This window comes from Notamacropus eugenii, chromosome 2 (assembly GCF_028372415.1).
Source record: "Notamacropus eugenii isolate mMacEug1 chromosome 2, mMacEug1.pri_v2, whole genome shotgun sequence".
Classification (NCBI taxonomy): Eukaryota; Metazoa; Chordata; class Mammalia; order Diprotodontia; family Macropodidae; genus Notamacropus; species Notamacropus eugenii.
In genome coordinates this window covers 173,153,717-173,180,765 of record NC_092873.1, presented here as the reverse complement: position 1 = coordinate 173,180,765, position 27,049 = coordinate 173,153,717, and the positions used below count along the sequence as shown (strand labels likewise).

Sequence of the window (27,049 nt, the reverse complement as noted above, 5' to 3'; positions counted from 1 at the left end):
ACAACCTCTGGGCGTGGAAAGGAAGGAGATGTCACAGTGGGAAGCAAGGAAGGAAGCAAGCTGCTTCCGAGGCGCCAGGGGGCGCTGTCGGAAGTGCCGCTTTCTCATTTCCGGGTCGCGTAGCCCGGCTTGTTCAAGGCCCGCGCATGCGTACTCCGCAGTGCCCGGCTGGTTAGAAAGGTGACTGCCGGGAGCGCTCCACGTGCTGGCGGGTTCCGAAGCTGGGGCATCATGGTTTGAGAGCGAGATGGGGGCCAGGGTGACCCGCGCTTTCCGGAACTTCAACCTGGAAAACCGGGCCGAGAGGGAGATCAGCAAGGAGAAGCCGTCTGCTGCCCCCATGCACCCCAGAACCAGGACCCTGATCCTGGAGGAAGTCCGCCGTGAGTAGTCCCGGAGGGCAGCCGTCCCAGGGGTGGGGGTGGGGAGACGCCTGTCTGGTCGCGGAGCACAGCTGCAGTGTCGGTGGCGTTGGATTCAGTTCTGTTCAGTCCAGTAGGTGTTCAGCAAGCGCCTACTGTGTGCTCCCCATCGCGCCAAACGCTGCGAATACCCACCTGCCTCCAGGGAGTTTACCATCCCATGGGGGAGGCGGCGTGGAAGTAAATATGTACCAAGAGGCCGTATGCAGGATAAATAGGGAATAATCGAAAGAGGAAAAGCCCCGGGTTTGGGGAAGGCTTCCTGTGGATTGGGGTGGCAGTCGTGGTAGGTCCTAGATTTGGGGCCAGAAGGGCTCTTAGGGAGTGCTGGGCTCCCCACCCCCACGCCTTTTCTTTTTGAGAGGTAGAAACCGAGGCCTGGGGAGGCTGAAGTAACCTGCCCAAGGTCACCCAGGTGGTAAAGCGTCCGAGGGATGGATGTGAACCCCGACCCTGGAGCCGGTGCCCTTAAAACTGCCCCCGCTGACCCGGTAACCGTGCCCTTGTTTTGGTTGGTTTTGTCTTTTTCAAGTTTGGATACCTGTTTGTTCCTTTGTAAACCGGCGTGTTTTTGTGTGCCTTAGAAAGGCGTTCTCAGAAGCGGGCCGTAGGAGGATTAAGAGAAGCCCTTGACACTAAAAGTTAAGTGTAGAAAGGTACCCCCCAGCCCCACCTCCACCCCGGGTCTGGTCAGCGACCTTGAGCTTATTTTATTTCCCGCAGGGGGAAAGGCCGGATTCTTCTGTGAACTGCAGAAATCTTAGAGGAGGGAAGTTTGAAACACCAGATAAAAGTTGCGGCCCAGCTTGCTTAGGAAGGTGTAGCCATAATGACATTGAAACTCCGTCCCTTACCCGCCCCTTTAATGTTACAAATCCTCCGCTGGAAAAATTAGTTGATCTTTGGACCCTGTGCGTTTGTCCAATCGCAGAGATTCGGAGTGGTGCATGCTAGGAAATGTAGTTCCCAGTCCTCTAGCTTGGAGTTTAACAGCGATGCTTTTAATTCCAGTTTTATAGACTAATAGCTAGGTCTAAGGAACTGCAGAGGTCATCTTATGCAGGCCCTTTGTTTTACAGATGGGGAAACTGAGACCCAGAGACTTGATCTCGGATTCCAGGCCAGCACTTTTGTAATTATTTAGGTTTCAGTCAACCAGCAAGCATTATTAAGAGCTCCATGTACTAGGCACTGTGCTTAGTGCTGAGTATACAAAGACAGAAAGTTTCTTTGACACTTAGATTTTTATATCATAAGTATTTAGAACCTTTAAATGATTCAAATGTGGATGATATACAACTATGTGAGAAGCAAATCTTCGCATAAGTTAACCAGTTATGTTATATTCCATTGTGTTCTATATTATCATATATCATTATATGCTAATGATTATATGTTAATGATATGTAATGATCATTATATGATAATATGTAATATTATTTGGTACATTATTTCTATGGAATTTGACACAAGTACTGAACTCCGAGTCTGAAACACTATTTTGAGTTTCAGATTTTCTTAAGAATTTTTGTTTTTCTCATTCAGTGGGGTTTTTGTGTTTGTTTGTTGTGGGAGAGGGTGTTGGTAGAGAGTGTTAATAATGATGGCTGTATGTGTGTTCATCATTCGTTGCCAGAAGAAGATCGTGCCATCAGAGAAATAATGACATGACTTGCACTTGACTTTGTTTGGAGGGAGGGAGGACTGCTCAGGTCACCAGCCTCACTTCTCCTCCAGAGCCATCTGAATGCAGTGACCAGATATTCATCAGGATGACTGGAGATGACCCAGGATGAGGCGACTGGGGTTAAGTGACTTGCCCAAGGTCACACAGCTAGTGAGTGTCAAGTGTCTGAGGTGGGATTTGAACTCAGGTCCTCCTAACTCCTGCACTGGTACTCTATCCACTGCAACACCTAGCTGCCCTTCAATGATGACTGTATAGTGTCTGAGTAGATACATTGCCTGGGTTTGTTTTGGTTTTGTTTGTTTGTAATTGTCTCTCCTTTCTTCCTTTCCCTTTAGGCCATCCAGAATTAGAGGAAATAGTTAAAAGAAAAGATGATAAGCTGCTCACGTTGTTAAAAGAAGTGTATGTTGAGTCCAAAGATCCTGTTCCACATGTGCGGGTAACTGTCATTTTTTATTTATTGGCACTTTATATAACCTTTGAAGGCTCCAGATTGTTATATTTAGTTCCAGTCTCTGCCTGTTCCAAATGCACACCTATGGAAAATGTGGTAACAAGTAACTGCTATAACAAAGGACTTTACATCTGTGTGTATGCCTCTGAGTATAGCAGCAGCTCTTTGTTCCACAGAACCCTCAAGAAAGAGTTCTAGGGAAGAAAAATAGCAGTTCGCTTCATCATGTTCAGAAATTTAAAAAAAATTTATAAAAACATTGGTTAGATATAATTCTCATAATTCAGCTGTTTCAGATTACCTTGTCCTTGTGGGATAATTAGTAGAGACTCCTTGATGGAAGAGAAAGAACAATTTTCTCTTCTGCTTTTCCTATCTTTTAGTTCCTTACTTAGTCCAGCAAAAGGGAAAGGTGATGCTTTTATCCCTGAAGGTTTTTTTTTCCCAGCATTGGAACAGTCAGGTGCTCAAAATTATTTGGAGGGTCACATGTATTGAGAGTGATATGCACATACATAAACGTATACACATGTTCTTGATGTTTGTAAGCATTCATATATGTATGAACCTATGTGGTATACATGTATAACCTTTTTTCTTCTATAGTAATATTCTATTTTTAGCTTTGGTAATGCAGAGAGGACAATCGTGTTACCTCTTACCTATTAGCAATACTTTATAGCATGATTTCTTTTTGATTTTTTTTTAATGGGAGAAAAAGTATACACTGGTAGTGGATGGTGCCAGCCTTGGAACCAGGAAGACCTGGGTTGCAGTCCTAAATTTTGACATATATTGGCTCTATGACTTCTCTATATTCTAGGTAACTCTCTAAGACTATAACTTGTAGAGAAGGTACTGGCTTACATTGGTAGAAGTTTCTTCATCTGGGAGTTCCCTGTACCAGCAGAGTCACAGATCCAGTCCTTATACAGTCACTAGGGAGATAGGCCTAGAACCGTGTTCTCTTGTATCTCATTCTGTGCTTCCTTTTTCTGCAGCTGTATCTACCCTTGCTCTAAATGACCTTATTTCATTTTGTGTCTCCTTATTGTTTTTTCAAAGTCCTTTCATATGTCTTCTGATCCTCACAACAACTCTCTGTATGGAGTGGGTGGGTAGATGGGTAGATAGGTAGAACAAAGACTGTTACCTCCATTTTGCAGATGGCGATATTGAGGGAACAGGACAGAATGGCCTGGTCAGGGTTGTAGAACAGGCATATGGCAAGCCTGAGAATTGTTCAATCATCCTTTCCCTGGTCCACTCCTTTTTCCACTATATTATACTTTCCACTCTACTATACAGTGATGGATCTGGAGGTATTAAAAATCAAGAAGTAGGAATGGTTCACTCAAAATCACTTAGACATGTTTCCTCATCAGGATGAGGCATGGTCCAGATATATAGGAAATCCAGGTAATTCAAAGAGATCTTTTTAACAGAGACAGTGTTATAGAGAAAGCACACTGGACTAGAGGTTAGAAAACCTCATTTTTAGTCCTAATTCTATCATTAACTACTTATATGATCTTAGAAAATTCAGTTTGCCTATGTGAGAGCCTCAGTTTCTTCCTCTGACAAATTAGAGTAAAAACACCTATGTTACTTTCCTCGTGACTATTGTCTAGATCAAATGAGTAAGGAAAGTGTTTTACAAATCATAAAATATTGTATATATGTTAGTTATTTTATTTTAAAAATTTAGATGGATCTGTTAGCTTTCCTTCCACTGGTGTAAGAAATCCTTTGCTTTCCCATCCTATGTGATTTTTTTTTACCATGTGCTCCCATTCAATTCTTCATTAAAAATCCACTCATATTCTTTATTTTCTTTAAAGTACTGATAAAGAGTCACACCTTTGTTCTCATTCTTCCTACATGACTAGCCAAACTTATTTTCTATTCATCCATGTAGTCGTTGATGTCTTTTATGCCAATTCTCATAAATATATTACCACTGTATATGTATTTTAGGGCCTGTTTTGATTTTTTTAAGGTTTTTGTATTTCAATATTTTGAACCATATATCTTCACTGTGAAAATATTTGTATGAAAGAGCTGCTTGTTTTTGTAGTGATTAGCAGTTTAATACCATAAAAAATGCCTCGTGTGTTCTCAAATATGATCCAACTCATCTCTTCTAACTATTCAATGCAGGACCCAACACTGTCTTATCTATAGCACATCTCCAATATATGTGTTGATTAATGAACTTTCTCTTTGATAGATGGATGGATATTATGTTTATATAGACACATATTCATGTATATATTTTGATGGACTCACCTCCATTTTTCCACTCCCCTACCTTTCTTAATATCCTTATTTTTTCTCTTTTTAGAAAAGTTGATCTTCCTTGCTATAGCTAACCCTCTTCTGTCTCTTTTATGACCTTGTCTCATTAATGTTTATCATCCTCCTTACCTTTCTGTCCTACCCTTCCCCCATGCTTCTTCAGTTTCTGTTGGCTTTGAGCTCCTTTAGCCTAAAAACTTTAGGTTTGCCCTAGCCTTCAAAACAAAACAAAACAAACACTATATTTCTCACACTATAAGGTTATTCCTTTGATCCTGCCTTGTCTTCAAGATATCATTTGATCTTTCTCCTCTTCCTTGCCAGACTGTTAAAGTAAGTACTCTCTGTGTGTTGCCTTTGATTCTTTATCACCCAGCACCCTTTTTAATCTGAATTCTTGTCCCACAGTTCTTCCGAACCAGTTCTCTTCAAGGACAGAATTATTTATTATTACAAAATCTAATGGCCTTTCCATTATTTGACTTCATTATGGAACAGTGGACAGAACCCTCTTTCTTGATGCCCTCTATGACACGGTATCCTCATGGTTCTCCTGTTCATCTGACACCCATTTCATTTCTCCATTGCTCCTCCTCAGCTTCTTTCAATGTGTGTAAACCCCACTGAGTTTACTGACTACATTTCTTGCTCAAAGATGAAGCCTTAAACTAAATTCACTCTGGAGCTCATAGACTACAAGTCCCTACCCATTTAGCACAGAGTAATGACTACATAATAATTATTTCTCTTTTACCCAGGAACTCAGGGTCTTCCCCTCCCAGACTGAATTTTTTTTTTCTATTAAAGGGATCAATCCCTTGAGTAACTACTTAAAGAACCATATTCATTGAATGGGTGTATCTTACTCAAAGTGACAATGTGATAAGACCTTAGCCTGAAAGGGCCAGGGTCTCCTATTGCATCCTGGGCCATCTCCAGTCATCCTGAGGAATATCAGGCCACTGGACCCAGATGGCTCAGGAGAAGAAAGTGAGGCTGGTGACCTCGCACAGCCCTGCCTCACTCAAATCAAAGTCAACTACAAGTCATGTCATCCTCTTGATGTCATGGTCCTCTTCGAGAATGAAGGACAAACACAACAACAACAAATGTAAGTATTTCCAGAAGACTGATATAGGCCTTCTCTGTTCCTTTGGAACTTCGTCTGCTCTAATGGCTTCAGTTATCACCTTTGTGTAGATACCTCCCTGAGTCCCTAGTCCTATATTTCCTTGGTTTTTTCAGATGGAGACCCCTTTGCCCATAATCTTAATCTTCACATGTTTAAAACACAACTCATTTTCCCCTAAACCTCTCTGCTCCAAATTCCTGTTTCCTTTACTGACCCTAGAGACAAGGTGGCAAGCTAGCTGATCTTGCAGACAGGAAGATCTGAATTAGAAATCCCAACTATGACAGGTACTAACCATATGACCCAGGGCAATTCACCTCAGTGCCCTAGGCAAATTTCTAAGACTTTTTAAGTTACTGAGAAGGTGCCAACCTGCAATGGCAAAAGAAGTTTCTCTCCTGGAACTCCCAGGTCCCATCTCTCTGCCTATCTCTGATGCCACCATTCAATTGGTGACCCTGAATCAAGGCTCTTTGATTCTTCTTCCTTACCTTGTAAAGCCAAAGTCACCAAACTCTGCTGTTTATACCTCTGCAGTTCTCACACCTATCTTTCTACCCAATTACAGAAACTTCATTTAGGCCCTCATCTCTCCTTACTTAGACTATTATAATTGCCTCCTAATGGGCCTTTGTTCCTTTTATCATCTCTCTGATCCATGCTATATAGTCCTACCCTTTTATACTATGTTGATCATGTCACCTCTGTACCTGAAAAACTTCAGTGACTTCCCTTCCCTACCAAATACAATAGGATCATAGAAACATTTAGGTTTGAAGGGAAGGTCATTTAATCCAATAGCCTTATTTTATAGTTGAAGAACTGAAGCCACCTGAAGTTACACAGGTTACAGTAAGTGCAAAGCCAGAGTCTGATATAACCAGATCTTTCAGTTTAAATATAGTACTCTTTACAGAAGTGCTCCAGTCTCAGCCTTCAAGGTCCAGTTCATCTCTAATCTGCTTGTCCAACTTCACCACATGCTGCTCCCTTCCTGTCTGTATTCTGGGTTCCAGTCCAGTAGGACTGCCCTTGGTCTTCTGTTCTTACCCTCTTTCTCATTTCTTTGCCTTTTTTTTGCACTACCCCTACCCTACACCCCAATTGAAATGAATTATTTTGATCTATCTCAGTTCAAGTCTCATCCTTCAAATACCAGTTTGAATGGCACCCATTCCATTAAACTTTCTCTGGCTTTCCTAGATAAAAACAACCTTTCCTTCCTTAAGTTTTTCTTATCACTTTGTAATGATCTTATTCTGCCTTGTATAATGATTATTTGAATTGAATTTTCTCCCTATTGTTTATTCCATTCAATAAGCATTTATTAAGTGCCTACCAAAACAGGCACTGTGCTAGGTAGTGGGCATACCAAGTCAAAAGTCAAGCAGGGCCTACCCTTCTTTCCCAGCCTTTCTATTTCCACCCCCACAACCCATCATCTCCAGCTGGAGGGAGACGATATGAACACAGATAAGTAAATACAAAGTAATTTCCACAGATGAGATGAGAGCACTAGCAACCAGTGGGGATCAGGATAGGCTTCATGCAAGACACGGCACTTGAGCTGAGCAATGCAAGAAGTTAGGAGTGATCTGCGGCGAAATGTGGGGGGAGGCCACCCCAGGCTTGGGGAACACCCATTGCAAAGACATAGATACAGAGATAAAAGATGGAATGTCCCGTAGAAGAGAGAACAACTGCTCTCTTGTGTGAAAGAGAGTAATAGGCAATAAGCTTAGAAAGATGGGCTGGACCTGAATGCCAAATAGACAAGTTTGTAATTTATTTTAGGGATAGTTGGAAGCCACTGAAACTTCTTGAGCAAAAGTACCCTGGTTGGGAATACTGATTTGTAGCTTTGTAGGGTATAGATTAGAGAGGGAAGTTTTATATGCACTATTACTTCTTGTATACTTTGACAGATCTCTGCTCTCGTAGTGTGGGTAAGTCCTGCAATTATGCTTGCTCTTGGTGTGGAAAGAACCCAGAGTTGTTAAAGACCTATGCTTGAGGAACATATACTCTGGCAAATCATCTGTGTGTGGTCCAAAGGGCAGGTTACTAAATTTAGAGTCTTATTACCAGAAAGTAACTATTCCTTAAGGCATGGGTTCTTAACCTTAGGTTCATAAATTTATTTTTTAAATATATTCTGTCAGTTATTAGTCAACAAACATATAATGGGCACTATGCTAAACACTGGACAACTGTAATGGGGAGAAAAAAGATAACCCCTGCCCTCAGAAAGCTTACATTCTAATAAGTGAAGACAGCTCATAAATGGAATCTGAAAAGGGCATTGGGAAGTTACCCTGAGTAGGGGCATGAGGGAGAAGGGTCATTGCAGCCTAGTGAGAAATGAGGGCCTGGGTGCCCCCCTTGAGTGGAGGTTCTAGGAGCAGTCACCCAAACCGAGTGAGCTTGTTGACTTAGAGGGTAGCAGGTGCAAAAGGCAGTTTTGAGGTATGAATTCGAGGGCTGAAGTGATTTTCCAGGATGAAGACATAACTAGAGCATTATGAAGAAGTAAAAGGTGAGGAGGGGGACGTTTTTTGTCTGTGTCTATGTTTATCTGTCCATGTATTTGTAACTGTTTTTTAACATAATTGGTTTCCTGCTTAACTATGTATTTAATTTTATGCATATAAAAGCATTATTCTGAAGTTGATATGCATCAGGAGCTTGTCAAAGGGGTCTATAGTGCAAAAAATGTTAAGAAATCTTGCCCCTAACATGTGGAAGGATTATATAATGGATTATTCATACTGATGAAATTGTAGATCTTTTGAGAATTTGAAGTCAATTTAATATTTTTTCATCAGAATGTATATAACATCTGCCAGTGCAGGCTCAGTGCCTCAGTTTTTTAGAAAATTGCTATAGACACAAAAATACTGCCAACCTATGACTCAGCCTTCCAATTTAGCTTGGCTGGTACTTGTACTCAGACAGTAGATGTGAAGTGCATCACTGGGCCCACACTTGAATTCTCTCCACTTGGTAGACAGAGTTCAAGGTCCAAAGGCTTAGTCTTCACAAATGGGGGAATCAGAATGAGTAGGACTTTAGTGAAGGCTAATATGATACAGTCTTTCACTGAAACCCTGTTCTGATGCTTCATCATGGTGTAGAGCTGACCCTGGATTCTTGAAGACTTTGTCTGTGGAACGCAAACTGACCACTTTTGCCAAACTGGCAAGGCTTAAAAAAAAATCTAATGATAAACTGCATGTTAGATTTTGAAGGCCCAGTCTCTCTTAAGTCCAGAGAGGCCTGTCATCAGGTTGGCAGTTGGCTGAAGCGGGGGATAGGATTGTTGAAGAAGACAACCTAATGAGGTACAAAAGAGTTATGATCTGCATCATGGAGGAAGCATTTATATCAACACAATGTATAAGCATTCAAGTAACATATAATATAATAATGCTGTGCAAGGCAGTGTGGTATAGTGGATGGAGAGCCATCCTCAAAACAGACCTGAATTTAGGTTTCAGCTTTTCACACATGTACTAGGTGGGTGTAACTCTGGGTGAGTCAGCCTTTTAGAGCTGTAGGTAGCTCTCTAAAAATATAAGCTGCCGAACTATTATTGATCTGCATTGGAAGAGGGAGATTTCTTACTGGGAACTCACTACACCAATGAAATCACACATTTAGACCAAAAAAAGTTATAAGATTGTGTGCAGTATAATAAAGGGAGAGACAAGGTGAAATATGCTAGGTAATTCACACCTTTTCCACCACCTCCTCTCAGATGGAGATGGTCTAAAACCCAGAGCCCAAGAGTCCCAGCAGTAGTGGATCTCTCCCCCTATTCCCCCTACCAGTTCTATTAGCTGGGCCCTCTGAGCCACCATCCACTTGTAGAAATGTGACTTGGCAACACCCTGTTGCAGATGCTGAAGAGACAGAAAAGAATGTTCTCACCTCTGGTCCTTGGCATTGTCCAGTGTTTCAACATCAGAAATGGAAATGGTTTTAGGAGTGAGAACATAAATAATATGCATTATTACCTTGTAATTTGCCCCTGCCCCCTAAGGACCACTGGGCTTTTTATCTGAAGTGCATCTGAAACCTATATATGTTTACCCCTGTTTGTTAGTCAGTAAAGTCAGTGAACATTTATAAAGCACCTACTGTTGGCCAGGCATCCTGCTAAGTGCTGGGGATACTAAGAAAGGTAAAAGAGAGCTCCTTTCCTCAAGAAGCTCACAGTCTAATTGGGGAAGAAGACATGAAATGAAGCTAGAAAGGAGTGGGGAGAGGGTACTGGGGCAGGGAACATGATGATGTGTGGGCAGGATATGATGAGAACTTGCCCTGGGTACCCTTAAATGGAAGGTCTGGGAGGAGCTCTCTCTCTACTCTCCAGGGGCAGAGGCTGCTGAGGAGAGAGAAGTTTCAGGGGTTGATGGTCTTGTAGATGAAGAGTTACCATAGACTGGGTGGGGAACCTGCAGCCTCGAGGCCACATGTGGCCTTCTAGGTCCTTGGGTGCAGCCTTTTGACTGAGTTCAAGTTTCACAAAACAAATCCTTTTATCAAGAGGATTTGTTCTGTGAAGTTTGGATTCAGTCAAAGGGCCACGCTTGAGGCCACATGTGGCTTCAAGGATGAAGGTTCTCTATCCCTACTATAGACCTTGATGAAGTCCCAGAGGTTAGCCAGTGGGAATGTGAAAGCTTTGAGAGCAGGGACTGTCACTTTTTGTTTGTTTGGCCAGTGCTTAGTCCACTGTTTTGTGTAATTAAGTGCTTAGTATATCCTTTTTCATTCATTTATCTATTCAGAGTATAGGATGGATCCACCTTATTCTGAATTCAGCCCTGTGGTAGGCATGATTCACAAATTGTTCCGTTAACCTGAAGCTTCCATGGTTGTTAATTGTGTTTAAATTTCTATACTTGGCTTAAAAAAATCAACTTAACAAGCATAGAATTTTTTAAATTTAATTTCTTTTCAGTTTTCAACAATCACTTCCATAAGTTTTACATTTTCTATCCCCTTTCCTCCCTGCTTCCTCCCTGAGATGGTATGTAAACTTATATGGGTTCTACACATATGTTCTTATTAAACACATTTTCCCATTAGTCATATTGCATAGAAGAATTAAAATGAATGGGAGAAACCATGAGAACAAACAGAACAAAACATAGCACAAGAGAAAATAATCTGCTTCATTCTGTGTTCCAATTCCATAGTTCTTTCTCTGGATGTGGATGGCACTTTGCATTGAGTCCTGTGGGAATGTTTTAGGTCCTTCCATTGCTGAGAAGAGCTAAGTCTATCAGAAAACAGTCCTTGCACACTGTGGCTTTTACTGTGTTCTGTGTACAATGTTCTGGTTCTTCTCCTTTCACTCAGCATCAGTTCATCAGTCTTTCTAGGTTTTTCTGAAGTCTGCCTGTTCATCATTACTTATAGCACAATAGTATTCCATTATATTCATATACCACAGCTTGTTCAGCCATTCCTCAGTTGATGAGCGTTCCTTCAATTTCCAGTTCTTGGCCACCACAAAAAGTGCTGCTATAAATATTTTTGTACATGTGGGTCCATTTCCCATTTTTATGATCTCTTTGGTATATAGTCCTAGAAGTGGTATTGCTGGATCAAAAGATAAAGCATAGAATTTTTAATAACAGTTTATGTAAAACGGACTAGAAGCTTTCATTGGACTACATGCAAAGAATCCAAAATGAGAGGTAGCAGCCCAAAAAAAAGCTAATGTAATTTTAGGCTACATAAGTAGAAATGTAGTAGACAAAAAGAAGGAGGTGATTACCTTACTGTTTTCTTTTCTGCTCAAATGACATCTGGAAATTTCTAGTTGCCACTTTTCAGATAGGACCTTGACAAGTTAGAATGTGTCTTTTGTCCTTCGTTCTCAAAGAGGACCATGATAGCAAAATGATGACATGACTTGCAGTTGAGGGCTGTGCAAGGTCACCAACCTCACTTTCTTCTCCTGAGCCATCTGGATCCAGTGGCCTGATATTCCTCAGGATGACTGGAGATGGCCCAAGATGCAGCATAAGACCCTGGCCCTCTTAGGCTAAGGTTTTATCACATTCTCACTTTGAGTGAGATACAGCCATTCAGTGAATAGGGTTCTTTAAGTAGTTATTGGAGGAATGGCCCCTTTAATAAAAAAAAATCAAACAGGGAGGGAAAGACCCTCAGGGTTCCTGGTTAAAAGATAAACAATTACTATGTAGTAGTTACAGTGCAAGCTTATGACATCTGAAGATTATTTGAGGCCTAAGGGGGGAATTCCCTGGTTTCAGAGGCCTAACTTTTTCCTACCAATCTTCCCATGCTTAAAAAGCTCACTTCTATATATCATCTTGAGGTATTAAGCAGTTGCCTTGCAACTCTGTGAGGTAGATATGGGTTTGTGTGACTAGTTTATTCAGCTCTGTTAATTGAAAGAGTGTTGAGTGTAGAGCTAAAGTACTTTGGTTCAAATCCTGCCTCTATGACCTTGGACAAGATGGTTCACCTCTGTGAACCTGTTTCCTCATCTGTAAAACTTTGGACTAGATGGTCTTCAAGGTTTCTTCTACCTCTAAGCCCTCTCTTTAACTCTGTCCTGTCTGGGCCGCAGCGTCTATGGCTGAAAATTGACGAATTCTGATTAGATGATCTCTAAGATATTTTCAGTTCTAGCAAAATTGTAGTTTTAAGTGAGGCTGCGAAGTATATCTTGCTCATAATAAGCTAAAGGAACCTATAAGTTGGATTTGTTATTTGTTGAGTCCTTTTAGTTGTGTCCTACTCATCGTTGACCCCTGTTGGGAATTTTCTTGGCAAATGACATGGGAGTGGTTCACCATTTCCTTCTCCAGCTCATTTTACAGATGAGCAAACTGAGGCAAATAGGGTTAAGTGACTTGTTCAGGGTCACGTAGCTAGTAAGTGCCTGAGACTGGATTTGAACTTAAGAAGATGAAGATGAATCTTGCTGATTCCTCTGTCCACTGTACCACCTCACTGCCACAAATTAAGGATATAGTAATGTAATATTTAATGATGGTCTATGTTTTGTTTATAGCAGAAATTTAGCTAAAATATTGTAAAAGAGGTAAGCTATGGACAATTACATGTTTTCCATGCTTCTGTTATCTTAAAATACCCTAATTAATGCATTTCATCATGCTTTGAAATCATTTTCAAAGAATAACTCCCCTGATGTGTTAATAATAATACGTCAATTTAAAGCAACTTCATTGGGACAGAAATAATTTTTATACAAAGTTTGTGCATATTTGAATTCTAATATCTGAAATTTCAGAACACTTATGATTTAGTTATTCATGATTTTGTAATTTCCCATAATGACTTTCAAAATTAAGTTAAACAAATGTATTTGTAGATAATTGGATTTTATTAAGTCATTTACTCTTAAGTCTTTTTTGTTTATCAACTTATCTTTTTGCGGCATTTATGATCATATGCAACAGCAATTGTGATGATTATAGATTCAAAGAATTTTTGAAGCTTTTAGAAGGGATCTCAGAAATCATCAAGCTTAATGCCTTCAAGGAAACTTATTTTACCTTGCAAGAGTGAATATACCTGAAAGTTGCATCTCATCAGTACCCTCTGCCACGCTGATTAAACCCTCTGGATAAGGGGGCAGGACCATGGGCTTCAGGACCTCTGTTTAAGGACTGGGCTCAGCACAACTTTTCTTCACATTTCCCACCAGCTATCCTACTTTTGGACGTTGTTGAGTTTGAGATGCTTACCTCATGTCCAGTGAAGAAATATCCAGTAAGCAACTAGCATTGTGGGGCTATTGCTCTGGGGAGAGTCTAGTGTTGAATGGGTAGATATGGGTATCATCTTCATAGTGGTGATAATAGAATCCATGGCAACTGATAAGCTCTGAGAGAGAAGATAAAAGGGCACAGGATTGATTCTTGTAAACCCATATTTTGGGATCTGATGATTTAGTGAAGGAGGAAAATAGAGAGAATATAATGTCACAAAAACCAAGAGAGGAAGGAGAGGGGAGGAAAGGGAACAAATATTTATTAAATGCCTACTTATGTCAGACTCTGTGCCAAGTGTTTTACAAATATCTCATTTGACATAATTCCTAGTATAAATCCCACTTGGTCATAGTGATATCCTTGTGATAGGTTGCTTTAATCTTCTTGCTAATCATTTCATTCAAATTTTTGCATCAATTCGTTAAGGAAATTGGTCTGTGGTTTTCTTTCTCTGTTTTTGCTCTTCCTGTTTTAAGTATAAGCACCAGATTTGTGTTGTGTTATAAAAGGAATATATCTTCTTTGCCTTATTCCCCAAATAGTTTATGTAGTATTGGGATTAATTGTTCTTTAAATGTTTGGTAGAATTCACTTGGAATCTGTCTGGCCCTGGGGAATTTTTTCTAAGATGAGTTATGTAAGTATTATATTTCCTTTTTTTTGTATTAATCTGGGAAATTGATATTTTTGTAAATACTCATTTTGCTTATGATAGATTGTTGGGACCTGGACCCCCAAAACCCTAAGACCATGCTTTTGGAAGCAATGCAGAATCCCAGCAAGGTCCTCCCCACCCTTTTAGAAATTTTTTCCTTGTTATAGGCTTGAATCTGTAATTCCTTTATCAGAACAGACACAAGGATATTGATCCAAGGATCCAAGAGAGTCCAAGGACTCTCTCTTTGGCACCAGATCTCCAAGGACCAGCCTCTGGCAGCTAAACAAAAAAACTCTCTCAGTGTCTGGTATCAGCAGTTATCTCTGCAGATTCCATATATTTTCCCATCCATAGATCACTGGCACCTTCCTTCAGAGCACATGAATTATTTGCTTATGCTGATGACTCCCTAATCCTGCCTGCCCATCCCCATCACCTAATTAGCATACTTGGCATCCTTTCTCTGTCCTTCTTCCATATAAGCTTTAGCATCACCCCCATCAGGTTGAAGGTTCCCTAAGGAACCTTGCTTGCTTCTATTGGTGTCACAATACATTTTGCCACTTGACTGGAAGATGGTTTGAATGTGTGAAACAACTCTGCCTTGCACTCTGACATTTTGGGGTCCTAGCAACTCTAAACTGCCTCAGCACCCCCAAATCACATCATTTAGATCGTCAGATTTATTGGCATATAATTGGGCAACATAACTCTTAATAATTATTTTAATTTCCTCTTCATTGATGGTGAATTTACCCTTTGACTTTTGATACTGGTAATTTAGTTTTAAAACTTCTTTCTTTTTCAAAATCAAATTAACCAATGATTTATTTATTTATTTAAATAAAATCTGCTTTTAGTTTTATTTATCAATTCAATGTTTTTCTTTCAGTTTTATTAATTTCTCCTTCAGTTTTCAGGATTTCTAATTTGGTGTTTAATTGGGGATTTTAAATTCTGTTTTGTTTCTACTTGCCTGACCAATTTATTGACCTGGTCTATCTCAGTTTTCTTGATGTATGTCTTTGGAGATACAAATTTTACCCTAAATATGGCCCTGGGGGTGTCCCATAAATTTTGGTATGTTGTCTCATTGTTGTCATTTTCTTCACTGAAATTGTTTTTATGATTTGTTCTTTAGGCTTAGATTATTTAGTTTCTAATTTCTAACCTATTTTTCCATGACCCTTTATTGGATATATGCATTATGACATGAAAAGGATACATTTAATATTTCTGCTTTTCTGCATTTGATTGTGAGGTTTTTCTGCCTTAATACATGGTTAGTTTTTGTGGAGGTGCCATGTATCGTTGACAAGAAAGTATGTTCATTTTTATTCCCACTAAGTTTTCTCCAGAGGTCCATCTAAAGAGGCCTTTCTAACACTCTTTTTACCTCCTTAACTTCCTTGTTTATTTTTTGGTTATATTTATCTAGTTCAGAGAGGGAATAGTTGAAGCCCCGCATTAGCATAGTTATGCTGTCTGTTTCCTCCTGTAACCCATTTAACTTCTTGTAAGAATTTGGAAGCTATACCATTTGGTGCATATAGTATTGATATTACTTCATTGTCCGTGGTACCTTTTAGTAAGATATCATTGCCTTCATTTTTGCTTTTGCTTTGTCTGAGATCATGATTGCTACTCCTGTTTCTTTTTTTACTTCAGCTGCAGCATACTAGATTCTGCTGCAGGCCTTTGCCTTTACTCTGTGTGTGTCTCTCTGCTTCAGATGTGTTTCTTGTAAACCAGAATTCTGGTTTACAGATCAGGCTATCTACTTCTGTTTTATGGGTAAGTTCATCCCATTCACATTTACAGTTATAATAACTAACTGCTTATTTCCCTCCTTCCTATTTTCCTGTGTTTATCCTTCTCTCTCTCCTCACAGTTGTTTTACTTCTGACTGCCACCTTCCCTAACTCTCCCTCCTTTCTGTCAGCCTATCCTGCTTCTCTTATCCCCATTTCTTTCTATTTCCATGTAGGGTAAGGTAGACTTCTATACCCATCTGAGTATGTATGTTATTGCTTCTCTGAGCCAATTCTGATGAGTAAGGTTCAAGCATTGCCTGCCACCACCATCCCTGTCTTCCTCCTCACTGTAATAACTCTCGCACCCCTTTTACATGAGATAATTTATCCCATTGTATCTTTCCCTTTTCTCCCAGTGTAATTCTCTTTCTCACTCCTTAATTTTGTTTTTTTTGGATATCATCCTATCAGTGAATTCACAGGCACACCCTTTACTTGTGTATACTTCTAATTACCCTAATAGTGTAGAGTTTTTAAGAGTTGCAAGTATCATCTTCCCTTCTAGGAATATAAGCAGTTTAACCTTATTTGAATTTCTTATGTTTTCTCTTTCTTCTTTACCTTTTTATACTTCTTTTAAGTTGGAAGATTAGATTTTCTGTTGAGCTCTAGTCTTGTCATTAGGAATGCTTGAAAGTCTGCTGTTTCATGGGTTATCCTTTTTTTTTTTTTTTTTTAACCCCTGAAGGGATTGTACTTGATTTCTCTGAGTAGGTGATTCTTGCTTGTAATCCTAGCTCCTTTGCCTTCTGGAATATCATACTCCAAACCCTTTGGTACATTAGTGTAGAAGCTGCTAAATCCTGAGTAATCCTGACTGGCTCTGTGATATTTGTTTCTTTCTGGCTGCTTATAGTGTTTTCTCCTTGGCCTGGGAGCTCAGAGTTTGACTGCTGTATTCCTGGGAGTTTTCATTTTGGGCAGGGCAGTTTTCCTTGATAATTTCTTGAAATAAGCAGTCTCGGCTCTTTTCTCAATCATGACTTTCAGGTAGTACAGTAATTCTTAAAATTATCTTTCCTGGATCTATTTTCTAGGTCAGTCTTTCCAGTTAGAAATTTAAAATTTTTCCACTACTTTTTCATTCTTTCTATTTTGTTTTTATTGTTTCTTGATTTCTTGTGGAGTCATTTGCTTCTTCTTGCCCAATTCTATTTTTAAGAAATTGTTTTTGAGAAATCATTTTGTTCTGTGAGCTTTTGTACATATTTTCCATTTTTTGTTCTTTCCTTTACCACTTGCTGAATTTTTTCATGATTCTCTTTCTTGGATTGCTCATATTTCTTTTCCCAATTTTTTCTTTCACTTCTCTTGTCTTTATTTTTATTTTATTTTTTGGGGGGGAGGTGCTGTCACCAATTCATATTTTACTTGGAGGCTTCAAATGTAGCCATTTTGCTGTTGCTGTGCTCTTCTAAGTTTGTGCCTTGACCTTCCCTGTTACCACAGTAACTTTCTATAGTCAGATTGTTTTTTCCTCATTTTCCCAGCCTATTCTGTTAACTTTTGCTTTATATTAAAGTTGGGCTCCGCTCCTGGAATAGAGAGGACATTGTCTCAAATTCTTTGTGCTAGATCTTCAGACCTTGCTGCTGGCACTTGGGATCAGGGCTTCACTGATGGCCATGAGGTATATCCTGAACTGGCTGGCTTGGGCACCACCTGTGCCAGACTGCACTCCCCTCACACTCCAGTGAAACAGACCTTTTCTGCTGACCCTCCAGTCTGTCCTGGGCTGGAAAACCACTTTACCATTTCAAAATTAGTTTTGAGGCATTATTCCAAAGATATTTGGAGTTTCTGTCTTTACCATTTTCTTTGCCTTTTCAAAATATTCTTAAAACATAGGGCCAACCATATTACTTTTCCTATTAGAAGATGTTCACTTGCCTCCAGGATAAAATACAGTGTCCTCAGTTGGGGACATAAAGCCCTCCATAGTCTGCCTTCCTTCTACCAACCACTTAATAAGAAGCAGTGTCATGTAGTGGATAGTATTATCACTGGAGTCAGGCAACCTGGCTTCTAATCCCACTAACTTTGTGACCCTGGGCAAATCTCTGAGTTTCACTTTCCTCACCAGTAAAATGATGGAATTAGATTTAATGCTCTCCAAAGTCTCTGCCAGCTTAAAATAAAAGATATTGTGATGAGTAAGTGGGGGGAAAAATTTAGTGCTTTCTGTGTGCAAAGCACTGTGCTAAGTGTAGGGGGATGAATAGAAAAGCAAGATAGGAACTCACCTAATGGAGGGGAAGCAATACTTATAGGTGATTTGGGTTCCTTTGGATCCTTAGGGCAGCAATGCAGAGGTCATCCATCTTCTTTAATATTGTTTGTGATGACAAAAATGGTATCACTTTTTGATGTTGAATCATTTGATAGTGCTAAGGACTTTTGTGGGGGAAACTTTCTTTTCCTGGTTTTTAGTAGCTGTGGCTGACCAAGTGGTATATCTCCCCACAGGGTTTAACACTATGATAATCCTATGAAACTTTGCCAGATATATGTCATATACTCCTATTTCAGTCAAAATAGCTTAATGGTTTTTCCCCATATTTGAAATCTCATTTCCTACCTCCATGCTTTTGAAAGGGCTATATTTTATGCGTAAAGTACCCTCCCTCCTTCTACTCCTTAGAACCCTTTACTTCCCCCATTATACCTTCTCAGTGAAGCCTTCCATTTCCCCTCTTCTCATCCCAATCCATTAGCACTCTCTCTTTTGCTAGTCTTTTATCTAACTCATCCCATGTTCTATCCCTCAAAAGAATGATAACTCCTTGGGAGCAGTGACTATTTTTCATTTTTGTCTGTTCCTTCATTGCCAAGCATAGTACCTGATATGTAGTAAGCTTTTAACAAATGTTTGTTGAGTTGAATTACATTCCTGAGAGAATGTTGTGGTTTAAAATATGTGCTTGTGCAGCAGGGAAAGGTTCTGATTGAGAAAAAAAAACTGAAGTTTTCCAAACGTAAAGCAGCCCACTTCCTCCTCCTGTATCGTCCATCTGCAGCGTCCGTCAAAGATGTGTGTACTGATAGAAAAGCTCAGTGAATTGCCCATTTAATTGCAACTCATAATCTAGATCATGTCTTCTTTACCTCTGGGACTTTCCCTGTGTGGATTGATGTGCCTATCATCTGTGAGAGGCTGTGGGATCTCATTAAAGAGGCATCCACGTTTTTTAGGGATGATGTCAGTAGAAGAGGTTAAAAATCAGTTTTTCAACCTGGCTCACTGAAAAATAGTATTTTTTTTTAAATTTGTTTTATTCTGAACTGAAACACTGAACAAAATGAGCATTTCATATACAACACGATAACAGGTAAAATGCATATTGATCTTTAAGGTTACTAAAGAACTTTACCTGTATTTCATTTGGTCCTTCTGGTGTCCCTGTAAGGTAGGTGCTATCATTTTTTTCCTCTTCTACAGATCAGGAAACTGAAGCCGACAGGTTAAATGATTTTCCCAGGGGTTATATGGCAAGTAAGTACTTGAGGCTCGATTTGAACTCAAGTCTTCTGGGCACCAAGACCAACACTAACCATGTGCTACCAAGCTGTCTGTAGAACAGAAAAGGGGGATTGTACATGATGATACTGTGAATCTATTATGTACTGCTTGCTTTCCCTTTTAAATATTGGAGTATGATCCTATGTGCCCTTGCAGCAAAATGCACTTAACTTTGTAATCTTAAGTATCAAATACATAATAAATTCAGCATGTCACTTTTATAGCTATCTCGCACATCTGCACTTGTTTCTGATCTCTTCTGTAAATTTTTAGAAGATGCTTCAGTGACCCATGAAAGACTGTTTTATGATAGCAGCAATTGTTTACCAGACTCTTAAAGCTGACATTTACCTGCAGATGAGGGACACTTATAAGACAAGTATCATTTCAGTATTTGCCAGGTAGAGAGGGGAGGACCACGACAAAAATCAGGGGGAAAATGACCATCTCCAAATGTTTATATAATTGTTGGTATAAGATAGCTGTCCCAACTAATGACAGTTGAAGGCATGGAACCATGTGGATGGATGTTCACATTCTTCTTGCAAAATAAACTGGAAGACCTGAAAAAATTATAACTAAATAGAAAAATGACTTACAAGCATGTTTAATAAATATCTCTTGACTGACTGTTTTAGAGGAGCAGCTGTGTTAATTTCATTATACATTAAATTTATAAATGTGCAAATAAGACCTAAAAGTATCCCATATCAGGCAGTTTTAAAATGGAATTTCTCTTTTTTACTGTTTTTTTGGTCAATTTTTTTTAACACACCAATTTTTTCTCTTCCTCTTTCCTAGCACCCAAAAACAACAATAAAAGAAAACCCTCAACAAATATGCATGGTCAATCCAAACACATTCCCTCATTGGCCATCTCTAAAAATGTATGTCTCATTCTTTTTCAAAGTTGTTTTTCTTTATGATATTGTCCTTGTATATGTTATTCTGGTTCTGCTTACTTTGCTCTGATCAGTTCATAGTATTCTTCCAATTTTCCTCCAAAATTGTCTGTTTCATTATTTCTTATGGTACAGTAATATTCTACACATACTGTAATTTGTTCCATTCCCCAATAAGGAGGATATCCCTTAGTTTTCAATTTTTGGCTAACATAAAGAGATTTGCTATAACTATTTTTATATATATAGATTCTTTATTTTTCTTTTATTTCTTTAGGGTAATTTAGGCTTAGTAGTAAGAGGGTTATTATTGCATTAAAGGTATGCTAAATAATTTTTGATGTGTGGTTGCAAGTTACTTTCCTGAATGACTGGACCAACACTTCACCAACAGAAAATTAATGTGCCTTTTTTCTTGCAACCTCTCCAATATTTGCCATTTTCCTCTTTTGTCATTTTTGCCCATCTGTTGCTGGAACCTTAGAGTTACTTTAATGTGCATTTCTCTAAATATTGATATCCTTTTAAAACTATAGTTAATAGCTTTGATTTCTTCCTGTGGAAACTGCCTAAGTCCTTGACTATTCATCAGCTGGACTGCTCATTTATCAACATAGTTTTTCCTTATTGTTACATATTTGAATCTTCAGTGAGACCTTTATCAGAGAAATATACTGTGAAGACTTTCACCTCAGTTATTAGTCTGCATTCTGATTATGGTTTTGTTTGTAAACAACAAAACAAAACTAAACTGTAATTTTATATGATCGCAATTGATCATTTTTACCTTATAATCTCTCTCACTTGTTTGGTCATGAGCTCTTCTCCTGCCCATATGTCTGAAAGGTAGTTTATTCTTTGCTTCTCTAATTTGGTTATGATGTCATCTTTTATATCTAAATTATGTATCTATTAGGAGTTTACCATGACATACAGTGCCTGATGTCTGCTAGACTGCTTTCCAGTTTTCCCAGCAGTTTTTGTCAGAGTGAATATTTACCCCAGTAAGTAGTCTTATCAAGCACCACTTTACTCTTTTTGTCTAGTTCTGTTTTTTGGGGTGCTTCATCTGTTCCCTTGATCAAATTCTCTATTTTTTATTTAGTAGTGTAGCCCCTTTCCCATTTTTTTTATTACTTCCCATGAGATTCTTGATGTTGTCTTCTTTCAGATGAATTTTTAAAATTTCTTCTGTTTCTGTATAGTTATTCTTTCATAATTTGATATAGCACTGAATATACATAGGAAATATTGTCAGTTTTATTATTGGTGCTACCTATCCATGAGCAATTAAATTTTTCCAGTTACTCAGGTCAGTCTTCATTTCTATAAAGAATGTTTTGTAGTTGAATTCATATAGTTCTTTTGTGTGTCTTGGTAAATATATTTTCAAATATTTTATATATTCTGCTATTACTTTACATGACATTTTCTTTTCTAGCACCTCTGCTTGGTTTTGTTAGTAATATGCCAGTGATTTACGTAGATTTATTTATTTTATATTTTGCAACTTTGCTGAATTTGTTTTTGACCCATTCAGTTTTCATATACAATTTTAGATTTTGTTCTTTGAATACAGAAAGGTTATGTTTATTGCCATTTCATAATAAAGTTCATAATTTAAAAAAAAAGATTTTCAGTAACTGGAAGGGAGAGAAGGAGGCACATGGAAAGAAATGGTCCTGCTCCAATAATGGGACTAATCAGAATAAATGGTGTTAATTTAGTTGAAATAATAAAACTAAAGACTAACAAAAGAAACATTGGATTTAACATCTTATAATGAGAATTGTGGTTTTGGAAAGGGAATGAGATAAAAGAAAAAAGATGGCCATCTGACAATCATGAAATTACTTCAGTTCATGGAGTAGCTTGTTAAATATATACTGTTCCAAGGACTGTGCTAGATACTAAAAATACAGAGATAAAAATAAGCAACCCCAGTCCTCAGTTGAGGAATTACATTCTACAGGTAGGAAATAACACATACACAATTGTACAAAGTATTTTTTATAACATTTCAGGGGACAGAGAATATTAACAACTAGGGTTCTCGGGTAGGGGATGAGTTGTGCAGGAATATGAAGAGATACATAAAAGTAGAGTGTTTTAGGCATAGGGGAACAGTTTGTACAAAGGCACACAAGTGGGAGATAGCTGTGTATGAGGATAAAAAGTATGAAAATAGATGATTCCCTTCTCTCCCTTCCTAACAGATCTTTGTTTTCCTGCCCTAGGTGAAAGATGCCAGTATACCTCAGTCAACAGAACTCAGGCTCCTGAAGGGCAATCACTTTAACCTCATGGCTTCCCAGAACATTCCCAAAGGTAAAATTTCTGTGGTGGAGGCTCTCACGCTGCTCAACAATCATAAACGTTCTCCTGAAACATGGACGGCAGAGAAAATAGCCCAGGAATATTATCTAGAACTGAGAGATGTCAGATCCCTTCTCACGTTCTTCATTGCTTTTGATGTGAAGGTCTTTCCCGCCGATAACACAAAGAAAGCTATATCATCTAAGTGAAAGGAGCCATCAGAAGCATGTTCCACCGCGCTTCCTATGTCCACGCCCGTCCTCTTCCTCACCTCCTGATGCATTAAATTATGTTGTCATTTGACGAAGTGAATACAGTTCCCTCGTTGTGACTGAAAACTTTTATTTAATGAGTAGCTAATTGTGTCAGGCTGCTGGCTGAGCAGGAAATGTTTTGATGGTATTTTGTCCTGCTGTGTTCTATCATGTATGTGTCCAAATGAGTGGTGAGCTGCTCAACATCGGTGTGTTCTTTAGAAGTGGGAAAGGCAGGCTGTTATTTTTAGGTATACCGTATGACTACTTCTGAAATGGTCACAGTCTCTTGGGATATCTGAGACTCTTTTTAGAATTTAAGAAGAAAAATTTTGTCTTCCAATTCAGGTGAATTCCCTGGGTTGATAAAAGAAGAATCTTATGACTGTGGTATTTAGCCTCACAAGAATGATACTTGGAAGAGTAATGAGATAGCATTTCAAAGGCAGAGAAAGAGAACAGAGAACCAGGATAAAAATCAACAAAAAAGAGAATATTATGCTTACAAAATTACCTTTTATGATTGCTCTGTAGGAAGGAAGAGAGAAAGAGAGGTTTAGAAATTCTGTTGATAGGGTTTTTACATGTAATGTTTGATTTCTAAATTTTTTTTAGGACTCTAAAACCTGTGACAAGTATTTAATTTTAGGTATACAGAGTTTGGCTAAGGGAAAGATTTTGGTGTGGCATTTAAAAGCAGTAGCTGAAAAGTAACCACATCTGGATTTAACCTATAACGATAAGAACTTTTTATTCTGGAAGGTGACCTGGATTCTAGATCCCAGTCAAATAGCTGTGTGATCTTGGGAAAATCACTTGAGTGTCTTGACCTCAGTTTGTGCCTCTCTATAATAAAAGGTTGGACTGGATAATCATCCCAATAACTGGCATATATAGAACACTTTAAGGTTTGTAGAACACTGTCCATGTGCTATGAATAATAATCTCTAAGGTACTGTCTGAAACTGGTGAAATTAAGGCAGGGAATGAGGAAATGAAAGATGAAATGAATGAAAGATGTTCTTGGAAAGTTTAATATGGTGGAAAGAATGTTAGACTCAGAGTCAAGAGAAACCTGGGTCTGAATCCCACTAGTAAGTGAGGCAGGTTTCAAGATGAAACCTTCCTGACTCCAAGTCCAGTACTCTATCCACTATAGTCACAGTGACTCCTAGAGGATACATGTGGAGGGGAACACTAATTACTCTTTTGAATTCGGGGATCCCTTCAAGATCTAACCACAGATGACAGTTCTCTGAGTTCACAGAATATTATCTGGAAGCAACTTAGAAATTTTCTAGTTCAAATCCTCATTTTTACAGATAAGGAAACTAAGGCCCAGTGACTTAACAGTCCACAGGTAGGTCTGATTCCTAGGCCAGTCCCCATTATATGAAGAAACCAGGCAGAAGGGCAGGGGGGTTGTGGGGTGTAGTAAGCAAGTGACGTGAATCTTTTGCCAACATTCATTAGTCTTCTGTTCTTACTGCGTGGGGGTGATTTCCGTCATGAGTCCACACAGGTTCTTTAGGCACACAGTATGGAGGAAGCTTAGAAACTGGGGAGTAAATTTATTTTTGGATGCACAAGAGGTAGTGCTAGGAAGAGGGAACCTAGATGCAAATTAGGAATTTTTGATAGGAAGTTTCCAAGTGCATATTCCAAATGGCCCTTATTGTTATATTGTATTTGGCATGACTACTGTTTTGAAAAATAAGATAGCTGTAGCTATAAAAATTGCTTTTAAAAACTCATGTCTTGGGTTTATACCAATTGCATTCTCTACTCTTTAATTGCCCATTCTGTTCTGTATGAGCCAACCTGCGAATCTATAAATAACAGCATTGGTTTAACACGTGATGACTTCTTTCCAGGCAGCTATAAATACATCTGCTGCTGCTATATGTTAAAAGTAGTTATTTTATTATCTTTCTAATATCCATGAAGGAAAGACATTGGTATGGACTTTGGTTGCCTTATGTTATTTTAGCAGCATGAAATATCTAGCAGTGCAGCAACTCACTGCATCCTCAAATTCTCTTTCTGATTCATTTCCATTTTGTCTCAGATTCAGAACTGTAATGTCACCATATTTTTTTTCAGGCAGGCACGATTGTAATTAAAACTTATCATGCACTGGTAATAAATACGGTGAAAAAAAGCAATAAAAATTGGCCACATTTAAGTGACCTAAAGGGATTAAAAGTAATTTCCCTACCCCCTTTGGGATTGTTTCGAGAATTCTTTTATGCTTTATTTTTTGTCAGAGCACAGCAAATCCTAGGTTTTAGATTGCTGGCATGCTTAGTGCCATATATATTTGGTGCACTTATATACTAGGAACTGCAGAAAAGGTGTTTATTTTTCCTACTTATGTGCTTTCAAGTCCCAATATAATGCCAGATCATGAAAAAACAGTGAAAATTTACCTGGAGGTAGGTGTCTTGGAATTTTCCACTACCACTACCTAACCTGTTCCAACTTCTGGCATATACCTGTTTCTTCTGGGGATAAGGTACGGAGGAGAATGAGGAGGGTATTACCATAAGACAAGGGAAAGGCTCCTGGAATTGGCCCCATTCTGTATGGGATGCCTCAACCAGGTGTACTTTCCAGAGGATTTTTCAAGATCCTAACTTGGGGCTTGCCCTATCTGGAGAAGCACTATTCTACCCAAAGTATTGCCCCCTTTAAAGCTAGAAAATTTGTCTCCTAAAATTTTGGGATTTGCTTCTAGTTCTAAATTAAATTTTTTAACCCTGATCCTGTTTTAGAAATATCAATAGAGACCAGCATAGCCAAAAGCAGATGGAAGTTATTTCTCCACTACCCATTCAATGTTGATTCCCCAGGGAAGTGAGTGATGTTCATGGGGGTGGTGATATATCATCACCAACTCTACCTATTTCACTTTGAATAAATAATACCTCATTGAATATCAGATTTGAAAGAGATCCTAGAGGTTGTCAGGAACCCAATAGTGTTATCAATTAAGGTTGACAAGAAGTGGTTAACAACCCAATAAACTTCCTGATCTTAAGGATTAACCAAAAATTTTTGCTTAATGGGAAACTGACTACTTTGTGAGGCCACCCCTTCCAATTTAAGGCATGTCTAAATGTTAAGGTTTTTTTTTCCCCTTATATTGAGATGAAATCTGTCCTGTAATGTATGCTAGTATCTTAGTTATGCTCCCCCCAAAAATCTAATAATTCTTTTGCCATAGGAATCCTTCGAATATCTAAAAACAATGATCATGTTATCCCTTAAGTTCATTCACTCAGCTAATCATATGATAGGGTTTGGGGTCCCCTCACCATCTTAACCTTCCTCTTCTGGACGTAATAGGATTTGTCACTGTTCCTCTTCATTGATGATACCCCAAATTGAATACAACATGTGTTCCAAGTGTGCTTTGGCAGATGCAGCATGGTTCCTGGCACACTCACTAAAGTGCACATGAGCCATTCACTAAATGTTTTTGATTGATTTGACTTGCACAAATGACCTCCCTTGACGTTGATACTGTGCCATTAATGTAGCTGAAAACTGAGTTAACCTTTCTGATGTTATGAAGAACTACAGCCGCAGTAGTAATAGCTAATATTTGTATTTCACTTTATGTGTGTGTGGTGGGGGTATATATACATATATACACAGAAACACCTACACATATGAAGGTGTCTCAAAAGTCAGTGCCATTTTAAAGTTAACTATTTTAAAACTGCACCAAGACTTTTGGGATACCCTGTCACTGTAATTGAGCCGCTCAACAATCCTTCAAGGTAAGTCCCCATTCCCATGCACA

General features: G+C 38.8%; 1 protein-coding gene across 1 annotated transcript; it reads left to right on the top strand.

Annotated features, from left to right (window-relative positions):
• The first annotated feature begins 106 nt into the window (after nucleotides 1-106).
• Nucleotides 107-25,465, top strand: NDUFAF4 (NADH:ubiquinone oxidoreductase complex assembly factor 4). The gene is made up of 3 exons (XM_072642884.1): nucleotides 107-383; nucleotides 2,448-2,551; nucleotides 22,909-25,465. Exons 1-3 carry the CDS (start codon nucleotides 248-250, stop codon nucleotides 23,194-23,196), a joined length of 528 nt encoding a protein of 175 aa, XP_072498985.1. The 5' UTR covers nucleotides 107-247; the 3' UTR covers nucleotides 23,197-25,465.
• The last annotated feature ends 1,584 nt before the right edge of the window (nucleotides 25,466-27,049 follow it).